The following is a 12,813-nucleotide window of genomic DNA, read 5'->3' on the forward strand; positions in this document are numbered from 1 at the left end:
TTGACCATGTATAAGGCACTGACCCCTAAGCGCTTCAAGGGGTTGATTCATTTAGTCCTCTTATATCAGTAACAGTTCCAAATTATTATCTTTATTTTACAAACAAGGGATATGGGACACAGAGCAGCTAAGTAACTTGCCCAAAGTCATATAGTTAGTAAGTGGAAATGACAGCATTTGAACCTGAGTTGTCTGGCTGCAAAACTCACGCTTTTGACTACTTCACTCCAGTGGTTAATGTTTATATCTAGCTGTGTGAGTAAAAGGCTTGTTTCATTAAAAACAGAATAGATGGGAAAATGCTGCTATTTTCCTCTAAAAAATGACGAGTGTGGTTGCAATCATCATCTTTCATTGATTTCAGGCCAAATATTTTCAGGAGGAGAATAAAATAGCTTCCTTAGAGTTGGTCTGAAATTGTAACAAAGGAAAATGTCCTGCCTGCTGAAGCTATTCAGTTCTCTGCTTCTGAGCACCATGTTCACTGACCAATCTACTGACCTTTGTTCTTCAACAGCAAACTCCCATGATTTTTTTTTCTTTATAAGTTCCTCACAACTGCTTTTATACACCATCTCTTATTCTCCATTGCTATACTTGTTTCGTTCTGTTTGGTTTCTGAAGGCAGAACAGAACTGAGCCAGGCTCTGGGAGGGATAGATGGACAAGAGAGAGAGGCTAAAATTAGCTAAGTTTTAAGGTGAAGGAGAAATTTTGGAGGGGTGGAAAGAAGTCCTGCGAAATCATGGGGATCTTGATTTATAGGGGCCAAGTAACAGATGGTCACCACGAGGAGTGGTACTTTAGAACAACATAACAAATAAAAGGTAGAAGAAATACAAAAATATCTGTTCATAAGACCCAGGAGAATGCTGTGGCATCAGTGACCAGAGGGATGTTAAGACGTTGAGATGAACAGGAGTGCCCAGAAGAGGCTGTTAGAGTTGATGTTCTGGAAGTGGAGGGTTTAGTTGTAATGGCACAATGCGGAGAGTGAGGCAGCAGTTAGGAGGGAGCCAAAGATAGATGTTCGTCCAAATCTAAACCCTATAAAAGTATCAGTGATACATTAGATACGCCTTTACTGGATGGATCTCAGGAAATGATGCAACGTTCTTGTGTGCTTGTGATCGTTCCTATTATCTTGTGTCAACTTAAGTAAGTCATTTGGCATCTATTTTTATGCTATAATGTTGCTGTTGTTTATGCTATACTTTAGAATTTAATCAGTGTTGAGGAATGCATTATATATACCTTTGAAAAGGCAAATAATAGTAAGAGACAGTTGCTTCTGGAAAGTAGCACGCAAGGTACCTGGTGCCAATATACCAGAGTAATATAGAGTTAAGACTATATTATGATATAGGAAGATCCATGTAATAAACTTATCCTCAAACTTGGTTCTAGCAAAAATTTTTTTCTCTGCATGAGATGCATGCTTGGCCCATGAGGAAACTATAACTAAGCACATTTGTCTCATGTGTCAGAAAACTCAGAGATAAAGTCCACATTCAACTGCAATAATTTATATATTCCAGATGCCAAGAATCAATAGAATTTTTTTTCTGCTCTTCCTCTTCCCCCACCCTAAATTAAAAAAAAATTTTTTTTAAATCAATTTGCTTTCTACTTGTGGTTAATTATATTCACCTCAAAACCTGTTCAACAATGGGACAGTTATCAGTCTTAAATATCTATATATCTATATCTATCTACAGATCTATATCTATATAGGTGTAGATAGATAGATAGATAGATAGATCGATAGATACTGATATATACAGCATGGTTAGGTGGCTTGCATGGTTCCTTTTAGTTTTCCATATATATTTCACAGGTTACCTACCTTTTGTGAAACATTTCCTGTTCTTTGTACTTCAAGATCAAGATGTCTCTTGTTGTTTGATGTGTTAAGTTTCATTTGCTTAATTGTTTTGAACAGGAGATAATACATGTGTGTCCTGCCCTGGATTCCCCACCCCTTAAGGGATGGCCCCTGGCTAGAACTGTCTAGATAGATGTAGTGCTCTGTTCTATAAAGCAGTCATGATATTGTAAAAAAGGTGTTATATACTCTGGTGCACAGTTTTATTTGTAGATGTTTATGTCTGAATATTCTTTCATTCAACAAATATTTACTGAGTGCCTACTGAGTGCCAGGCGCTCTTCTGTGTGTTACGTGAGCATGCTGAATGGGGTCCCTACCCAGCAGAGCTCATGTCCTTAAATAAGTAGTTGATGGCAGGGTGTGGACAGGCAATAAAAATAGTGAATATATGTAGTGGATTTAGATAATGGTAATGACTATAAAGAAGACAAAGGAATATAGTAAGGAAGTGTGAGTAGTCATAGGAGTTGGGGAGGTCTGGTCTGGTAAGGATTCTTGAAGAAGGGGATTTTTGACCAGGGAGATTTGAAAGTAACATACACTAACACAGACTTTTGGGTAATCACTTCGAAGCATCGGAACTTGTGCGGTGCCTGGGTGGCTTATTCGTTTGACTAACTTCAGCTTGGGTCATGATTCTTGTGGTTCGTGAGTTTGAGCCTTGCGTCGAGTCCTGTGCTGACAGCTCAGAGCCTGGAGCCTGCTTAGGATTCTGTGTCTCCCTCTCTCTCTTTCCCTCCCCCACTTGCATTCTGTCTCCCTCTCTCTTGAAAATAAATAAACATCAAAATAATAAGCATAGGAACTTGTTAAAGGCCTTAATTCTTACAGTTATGTTCTTTATAAAAAGTGCTTGTGTATGAAATGTAAACCGAGCATTATGGATTTATTTGAACTTGAAATAAGTTTTTTAAGGTTTTATTTGACTAAAAATGACAACACTTGGGGGTATAGCTGCTCTGCTTTTAAAACAAGAGCGATGTGGTTTTTTTTTTTTTTTATCTCGACTTATGAAATTAAGAAAAACAAATTGTACTTTTGTCATGTATCGGACATTTTTGAAATGTGTGTGTTATACTCTATGTTAGCAAATATAGTTCTGAAAAGTGATGCAACAGTGCAGTTAGCTTACAAATGATTTTGTAACCTTTTTCCAGAAATTGATCACCCACGAGAAGTTTGAAAGTGCATGTGAAGAACTGAACAATGCGTTACTTAGGGAACAACAGGCACAGATGCTATTGAATGAACAGGCTCAGCAGCTACAGGAGTTGAATTACAGACTTGAATTGCATTCCAGTGAGGAAGCTGACAAGAACCAAACTCTAGGAGAAGCTGTTAAGGTAGGAAGACCTTGGTTTATTTCCTCTAGGTGTGGATCTCTGAGGGAATCATTTCTATCTCCTGAAGAGGGAGAAATCTTATCCTGTAAAAGTTTGTAAGGATGGAATGAACTTGGTTCTGAAACCTCAATTCTAAGCATGCGTTCACGTGTATTGAAAATGTAAAAGCAGTTGAAAACTACTTGCTAGGTGAAAACAAAGTAGGGATTTTTTTCCAGGAGTAATTTTCTAATTTTTTTTTTTTCATTTATCTTCCTTTGTTTCTTCTCTTCACTTCTTTTCCTTTACTTGCTTTATACCCCCTGGCCATTGAGACTCTATGTATCTTCTGGATTTTGAAGAGTTTTGCATCTGGCTCTGTCTGATTCTTATCTAAGTGCATGTCTGGGGAGGAGAAAGGTTTGTTTAGGAAGAGTTGGTCTCCCTGTCATATATTTGTGGCAAAGATACCTAGAAGGGAAAAGAGAAGTTACAATAAAATAGTTGTCGTTTAGAAAATTTCATTAGCAGATTTAGGACTATGGTATCTTTAGGAGATGTTGGCTGTGAAGTGTAATAGAATTCTTGTTTCTGATTACATTTGTGGAGTTTTCACTAGTGAAGTTATACACACCAGAATGAAATAACTAATTTCAGGAAAACAAAAATTATATAATATAGCTTCTATATTGGGTATCCTATCTAATGCAGTAAGCAACTCAGAGTTGATATATAATTTATGATGCAAATAGTATATATTTATTCTAATAGCTTAATACTATACTACTAATAAGATAGTCAAAATTTAGTGAGAGCTTCCTATTTGCCAGGCACTATGCAAAATATTTTATAAGCTATTATCTCATATAATCCTCATACTAACTCTATGGGATAACTCCCGTTTTGTAAATGAGAAAACCAAGATACAGAGAGGTTACGCACATAACCACTGCTAAGTGCTAGACCTCGGGAGTCAGATTTCACATCTGCCTTCCTAACTGTTTCATTACATTTACTATGGATTGACAGCACATGTATGCCAGACTCTGTGCTGCTATCTCTACATGAATTATTTTGTTTCATTCTTAAATTACCCCCATGAAATAGGCACTATTATTATTCCCAGTTTTGAAGTTATTATTTAAACGCCAGTTGGTTAATATACAGTGTAATATTAGTTTCAGGTGTACAATATAGTGATTCAGCAGTTCCATACAACACCCAGTGCTCATCACATTAAGTGTGCTCCTTAATCCCTGCCTACTTCACCTATCCCTTCATCCACCTTCCCTCTGGTAACCATCAGTGTGTTCTCCATAGTTAAGAGTCTGTTTCTTGGTTTGCCCCTCTCTCTCTCTTTTCTTCCCTTAGCTCGTTTGTTTTGTTTCTTAAATTCCACATGTACGTGAAATCACATGGTATTTGTCTTTCTTGGAGTGACTTATTTTGCTTAGCATAATACTCTCTAGCTCCATCCATGTCATTGCAAATGGCAAGATTACATTCTTTTTGATGGCTGAGTAATATTCCAGCATATATATATATGTGTGTGTGTGTGTATCTATCTATCTATCTATCTATCTATCTATCTATCTATCTATCTATCTCTATATATATCTCACCTCTTCTTTATCCATTCATCACTTTGTGGACATTTGGAATCTCTCCATCATTTGGCTGTTGTTGGTAATGCTGCTATAAACATAGGGGTGCATGTACCCCTTTGAGTCTGTATTTTTGTATCTTTTGGGTAAATGCCTAGTAGTGTAATTGATGGATCCTAGGGTAGGTAGTTCTATTTTTGTTTTTGAGGAACCTCCATACTGATCTTCAGAATGGTCACACCAGTTTGCATTCCCACCAATAGTGTAAGAGGGTTTCTCTCTCTGAATCCTCTGCCAACACCTGTTGTTTCTCTTTTTGTTTCTTCTTTTTTAAATGTTTATTTATTTTTGAGAAAGAGAGAGTGAGCAGGGGAGGGGCAGAGAGAGAGGGAGACAGAGAATCCCAAGTGGGCCCTGCACTGTAAGTGCAGAGCCTGACGTGAGTCTCCATTGCATGACCATGAGATCATGACCTGAGCCGAAATCAAGACACTTAAGGGACTGAGCCACGTAGGTGCCTTTGTTTTTTGTGTTGTTAGTTTAGTCTCATTGTTTTTTTGATGAAACAGAGTGTTCAGTTGACTTGCTTGGGGTCTTCTGAGCTGGGATTTAGTGTTCTAGAAAAAATTAGAAAATATTGAAATTTAACAGAAGAAAATACAGATGACCTCAAGGAAAAATCATCCCAGGATACTATTAATATTTTGGAATATATTTTTCCTGATACATATATTAAGTCAAAGCATTTCACGTTACTGTTTTTATAAGTCAAAAGCAGAAAAATGCCAGCAATTTTATATGGTTCAACCTAATATATATAGTTTTTCTTACCTAAATGAAAACATACTTATATGCTGTTTTATAACATACTACTTTATATATTAATAATAGTTGTATGCATTCTTACTAGTTGATATGACTCTGTTATATCAATGTTTTTTCCCTTTTGTAAACATAATTAATAAATATTCATTGTGTAAAAATAAGAAAATATCGATGAAGAAAAATAAAAATTAAGATTCCCAAATCATATCATCAGATATATCTACTGTCAAAATTTTGTTATATATTATTTCAGATCTTACATTTTGTGAATATGGAAATATAACCAAATCTATGTTAATAAAATGCAATCATACTATTATATGTAAATTCTAATTTAGTTTCTGAAAACATCATGTCAAGAATTTCTTTCCATGCTAAGGTATATAGCAGTATCAACGTCTTTAATGGCTGATAGAATTCTTTGAATATGCAGAATATTTTAACCTAGTTTCTTAATACAGTTTCCCTCCCTCTCTCTTCCTTCCTTCCTTCCTTGCCTTTCTTTCTTTCTTTCTTTCTTTCTTTCTTTCTTTCTTTCTTTCCTTATTTACCTCTATTATAAGTAATTCTAAGATGAGCAATCCTGTGGCTAAATATTTATACACATATCTGTAATTATTTCCTTATTATAAAATCCTAGATGAGGAATTACTAGGTGAAAAGCCACATGAAATTTAAAGTATAAATGTTATAAATTGGCCTACAGCAAATTTTTACCAGTTCACTTCTCTCATAAAATATATGGTGATTTCACTTTTTTTTAAGTTTAGTTATTTATTTTGAGAGAGAGAGAGGGAGCAGGGGAGGGGCAGAGAGAAGGGGAAAGAATCCCAAACAGGGTCTGCTATCAGTGTGGAGCCCGATACGAGGCTTGATCTCACGAACCGTGAGATCACGACTTGAGTGGAGATCAAGAGTCTGACACTTAACTGACTGAGCCACCCAGATATCCTGTGATTTCACTTTTTTTTTTTTTTTTTTAAATTTTTTTTTTTCAACGTTTTTATTTATTTTTTTTGGGACAGAGAGAGACAGAGCATGAACGGGGGAGGGGCAGAGAGAGAGGGAGACACAGAATCGGAAACAGGCTCCAGGCTCTGAGCCATCAGCCCAGAGCCCGACGCGGGGCTCGAACTCACAGACCGCGAGATCGTGACCTGGCTGAAGTCGGACGCTTAACCGACTGCGCCACCCAGGCGCCCCTGTGATTTCACTTTTTACCCAACCAGGCTATTACTATTGAAGAATTTTTTGTCATTTGATCAATATGGCATTTTTATTCTAATTTCTATTTCCTTGATTACTAGTCAAGTTGAACATTTTTAGAAATATGTTAGTCAACATTTTAATGCCTCGTGTCCCGTTAATAGATAATGAAATTAACTAGGCTTTGACAAAGTGTATAACAGTGTCCTATGGAGTCTTTTCTTTCTGTAATAACTCGTGGTTTGTATTTAGGTGTAGTATCTTCCAGCAGAGAAAAAGCTGTTCATATTCATTTCTTTAAAATGCCAGTAGCTTAAATATTGTTGTCAGGAGTGGAGAATTGTTTAATTACTATCTCTTAATTAGAACTAGCAGGTGGTAATGTGAAAATGCTCTCTTGTGGGAGATGGCATAGTTCAGCAGAAAAAGCACTGGCCTTGGAACAAGTATTTCTGAATTCAAATCCCAGTTCTGTCACTTGGGCAAATAACTTAACCTTTCTCAGCCTCAGGTTCATCTTCTGCAAAATGAGGGATAATGATACTTAAGTTACAGAATTTTTATGGGAATTAATTAAGATACTAGTTGAACAGCAAGTATATGCTTGATAAATATTCTTTTGTATTTTTCAGTAGTACGTAAGTAGTTTTTTACGTGTCCCTTTAAAAAAATAAAATGTGGGGCGCCTGGGTGGCGCAGTCGGTTAAGCGTCCGACTTCAGCCAGGTCACGATCTCGCGGTCCGTGAGTTCGAGCCCCGCGTCGGGCTCTGGGCTGATGGCTCAGAGCCTGGAGCCTGTTTCCGATTCTGTGTCTCCCTCTCTCTCTGCCCCTCCCCCGTTCATGCTCTGTCTCTCTCTGTCCCAAAAATAAAAACAAAAAAAATAAAAATAAAAAAAATAAAAAAATAAAATGTGTTGCTTCTTTATAAAAACAGAATAAGATCATGAATAGAAAATATGGAAAATACAAAAGAAAAAACAAGTTACTTATAACTTATTATCTGAAAACAACCAGTTAACACATTGGGGTTTTGTTTTTAATCATTTTCTATATGTAATAGTTTTCATAAATCATACTTTGGATGTGATGCTCAGAAAGGCCTTCCTTTATGAGACAACTATTTTTAGAGCAAGATACCTATTGTATTACAGTAGTGCATTAAAGAGAAAAGGAATCTCCAAGGACAAAACTATAACAACACCAACAAACCCCAATGAGTGGAATCAGAGTTAGCACTGTGAACAGATGCTGGGCTTACGCTGTAGACAAGTGCCAAAGTCAATGCTCGAAGTAGGAGACAAAGCTCTGGGCTCCACCAGTAGATCAGGCCTTGAACTTGTGGTTCCCACACTAAAGAATTGCCTGATAACCTGAATGGGATAATCTCAGGTCAGTAATGTCTGGGCAAAAGCTAATGTAAAATTTTCTCTGGAAAAAAGTTTGTCTAATTTAGTTTCTTTAGGAGCCCGCTCTACACCCCCACCCTGCACTCCACCCCCTTCGCCCAAACTAAAGTTGATGAAGAAATGGGCACATAAATAAATATTTTAATCTTAAAAAAAATTTTTTTTAACATTTATTCATTGAGAGAGAGAGAGAGAGACAGAGAGACAGAGAGAGAGAGAGAGACAGAGCACAAGTGGGAGAGGGGCAGAAAGAAGCAGGCTCCAGGCTCTGAGCTGTCAGCACAGAGCCCAATGTGGGGCTCAAACTCACGAACCATGAGATCATGACCTGAGCTGAAATGGGATGCTTAACTCATTAAGCCACCAAGGTGCCCCAATATGTTAATCTTATATTCAGCCACATTGCTAAACTCTCTTGTCAATTTGAATAATACTCTGTCTGTACTTTGTAGAGTTTTCTACATAGACCGTTACATTATTTGTTCTATAGTGATGGTTTTGTTTTTCTTTTCCAAACCTTAATCTTTTAATTTTTTCCCTCTCCTTACTGCACTGGCTAGGATACAATGTTGAGTAGAAGTGGAGGCAGCAAGCATCCGTACCATGCTCCCAATTTTGAAGAAGATCTTTCTTACTTTTCTCCATTAAAGAGAAGTTTGCTATAGGTTTTAGTTGATAAATTCATATCGGGTTAAAGTGGTTTTCTTCCTAGATTATGCATAAATAAAAAATCATGAATGAATTTTGGATATTATCAAATACATTTTTAAGTATCTATTGAGATAGTTATATGATTTTTCTCTCATTCTGTTAGCATGTTGAACTATATCAGGGATTGGCAAACTATGGCCCACAGCCTGGGTTTGTATGGCCTGTGACCTAATAATAACTTCACAAATTAAAGGAACTCACTGAACTATGAGCAAGATGAAAAAAATATGAATAAGCATCTAGAAACACAGTAATGAAACTATAGAATAACAAAGACAAAGAGGAAATCTTAAAATCTGTGGGCTTAGGAAAGACATTCTTTCTGTGGCTGATCTTGGATTAATGGAACTAGTTTAATAGTTATAAAATTCTCTAAGAACTCAAGTCAGTGAACGCAACATGCTTTGAAGGCAGGAATGATTTAGTTTTAGCATACCTCTCTATCATTGGGAATTATAGACAAATGGACATGGAAAGTGTAGTATGGAAAAAAATGGAACAAGTTAAAGATTTGTTACTATCTTTTCTCTACGTCCCCACTCTGTTCTTTAGATATTTTATGTTGTTGACCTGGTCTATAACATCTTTAGTGCTACTGAAACTCTAAAGCAGTTTTGTTAGGAAACCTTTATTTTTCTAAAAAAAAATTAATATTCATTTATTTCAGAGAGAGAGAGACAGAGAGAGAGAGGAAAGAAAGAGTGCACACACAAGCTGGGGAGGGGCAGAGAGAGAGGGAGAGAGAGAATCCCAAGCAGGCTCTGTGATGACAGTTCACAGCCTGATGTGGGGCTCAAACTCACGAACTGTGAGATCATGACCCAAGCCAAAATCAAGAGTAGGATGCATAACCGATTGAGCCACCTAGACGCCCCGGGAAACATTTCTTTATATGGTATATAGTTTGTTAGATAACGAAAGCTACATAGCCAATGTGTCTTATTTTTTTCTTGACTTCATGTAAGTTTAGATTTAAATTTAGTAACATTGATTCTAACCATTTTATCTTGGATCCTGCCTTACATAGTTTTATTTTTAATGACATACATGAAAGAATGATTAAAATAAAAATTTATTTATTTATTTATTTATTTATTTATTTATTTGAGAGAGAGAGAGAGAGAGAGAGAGAGAGAGAGAGCGCACAGGCAGGAGAGGGGCAGAGAGAGAGAGGGGGAGAGGAGAGGGGTCAAGATCCCACCACCTGGGATCATGACCTAAGCCAAAATCAAAAGTTAGGTGCTCAACTGACTGAGCCATCCAGGCGCCCCATAAAATAAACAGTTACTATAATGAGGGACTCAACTTGTAGGTCAAATACTTGCAGGAGCTCATACAGAAATTTGTATCTTAAACTGGGTTGCTGCTGTAACCAACATCTAAAGTATGAGGCACTGGTTTAGAACAGATTAAGGGTATAATTCTCTTATTCTACATGGCCTCGAGGTAACCACCGTTAAGTTCATGCCTGCATGCATGCTTGGATATATGGGAATAAGGAAACCAGTAGTGAGGGTACTTCCAAGAAAAAATCTTGGAGTATTTATTGGTACCTGGCACTGACTGAAAGCAAACAGATTAAAAACCTGCCAACTTTTTGAGGCAGTTGTATTGCCTAAGAAACCACAAGTCCAGACTAAAGTAGGCTTGTACTCTGAGCCTTAAACAATAAACCTTAAATGATCTATCATTTTCTTTTTTCTTTTCTTTTCTTTTCTTTTCTTTTCTTTTCTTTTCTTTTCTTTTCTTTTCTTTTCTTTCTATTCTCTTTTCTTTCTTTCTTTCTTTCTTTCTTTCTTTCTTTCTTTCTTTCTTTCTTTCTTTCCTCCTTCCTTCCTTCCTTCCTTCCTTTCTTTCGGCTTTATGCCTAGTGTGGAGCCCAACCCAGGGCTTGAACTCATGACCCTGAGATCAAGACCTGGTCTGAGATCAAGAGTCAGACACTTAACCAACTGAGCCGCCCAGGTGCTCTGATCTATCATTTAAATCAACTCCAAAGAAACCTATAGAATTCACAGAATTCCATACTGTAAATATCATTGTTTATTTAGTTATTCATCTGCTGATGGGCATCAGGTCTGTGGCATTTAAAAAATATATTATAGATTATAATAAGGGGAAACTGAATAGTTTTCCTGAAATGACATTGCTTATATGAAAAGAGATTTTTATTTTTTATTTTTTTATTTTTTAACATTTATTTATTTTTGAGACAGAGAGAGACAGAGCATGAACAGGGGAGGGGCAGAGAGAGAGGGAGACACAGAATCTGAAACAGGCTCCAGGCTCTGAGCTGTCAGCACAGAGCCCGACGCGGGGCTCGAAATCACGGACCGTGAGATCATGACCTGAGCCGAAGTCGGACGCTTAACTGACCAAGCCACCGAGGCGCCCCTGAAAAGAGATTTTTAAATTTTACTCTCTCTCTAGTAAATTTGACATTAAGAATGGCTGAATCATTAGGGGCACCTGGGTGGCTCAGTCGGGTAAGTGTCCACCTTCAGCTCAGATTATGATCTGACGGTTCATGGGTTCGAGCCTTGCATCGGGCTCTGTGCTGACAGCTCAGAGCCTGGAACCTGCTTCAGATTCTGTGTCTTCCTCTCTGCCTCTCCCCTGCTCACACTGTCTCTCTCTCTCTCTCTCTCTCTCTCAAAGATAAATAAACATTAAAAAAAATTAAAAAAAAAAGAATGACTGAATCATTAGGATTAGAATAAAGGTATAGTTATAGTTCTTCATTTTGTTTTGAGAAAAGTTAGGTATCTATTAAATTCTGATGACTTTCACTTATATCTGAAACATACTAGATGTGCTTATTATTTATAGAAAATTTAAAAATATTTATATATTTATAATATTATTTAATAAAGTTAATAATCTTTCTTTAAAGTTAAAAAATTACCTCCTGATTTATCTTTCTTAAAAAATAAATTCTGGGGGCACCTGGGTGGCTCAGTCAGTTAAGCGTTTGGCTCTTGATTTTGGCTCAGGTCATGATCTTATGGTTTATGGGATCGAGCCCCAATTCGGGCTCTGTACCGACAGCGCAGAGCTTGCTTGGGATTCTCTCTCTTGCTCTCCTTCTGCCCCTCCCCAGCTCGAGTATGTGCATGCACACATTCTGTCTCTCTCAAAATAAATAAACTTAAGAAACAATTCTGCTCATCTAATTAATACACATATTTGAGCTATTACTGTGTGGAAAGTACGGGACTTACCTTTGTGGAGAATGTAGTGAATTTAGTTAAAAAAGAATACCTTTATCTTTTTTAAAAAACTTTTTATTGTTTATTTTTGTGAGAGAGAGAGAGAGAGAGAGAGAGAGAGAGAGAGAGACAGACAGAGAGACCTCCCCCCGCAGGGACGGGAGGGACAGAGAGAGAGGGACACACAGACTCCGAAGCAGGCTCCAGACTCGGAGCTGTCAGCACAGAGCCCAACAAGGGACTCGAACTCACCAACCATGAGATCATGACCTGAGCCAAAGTTGGATGCTCAACCGACTGAACCACCCAGGTGCCCCAAGAATACCTTTATCCTAATGCTTGGTGAGATTTTTGATATCACAATGGATGAGAGCATCTGAAACTATTATAAAATCTTAAATTCTCTGAATTGTCGCAATTTTGTAATTCTGTCCATGAAATATTCTAGACATTGGTTGAGAGAGAAAGGCTTAGGAAAAAAATAAGGATTTAGTCACAGCAAGTTTCCCAAATAGTTCCTTTGTGTAACTTGGATCCAGCTCTTATTCATGTGCCCTTTTCCCTCAACTTTTATGTCACCTACCAACTTCTGCTGTGTTCTTTTATCCCACCACGTGGTAGCAGCCTCACAGGGTCTCAA

At 37.3% G+C, this 12,813-nt stretch overlaps 1 protein-coding gene across 11 annotated transcripts in view; it reads left to right on the forward strand.

The window, feature by feature from the left end:
• Positions 1-12,813, forward strand: part of CCDC171 (coiled-coil domain containing 171) — a 308,212-nt gene that overhangs the window by 168,180 nt on the left and 127,219 nt on the right. For all 11 annotated transcript variants that reach the window (XM_086685350.1, XM_086685347.1, XM_086685345.1 and 8 more), the window contains one exon: positions 3,046-3,231. In XM_086685350.1, the coding sequence (XP_086541476.1) occupies positions 3,046-3,231 (186 nt within the window). The remainder of the gene's footprint in view (positions 1-3,045; positions 3,232-12,813) is intronic.

The sequence above is a fragment of the Puma concolor genome, chromosome D4 (genome assembly GCF_028749965.1).
Source record: "Puma concolor isolate L17-30 chromosome D4, mPumCon1.1.hap2, whole genome shotgun sequence".
In the NCBI taxonomy this organism is placed as follows: Eukaryota; Metazoa; Chordata; class Mammalia; order Carnivora; family Felidae; genus Puma; species Puma concolor.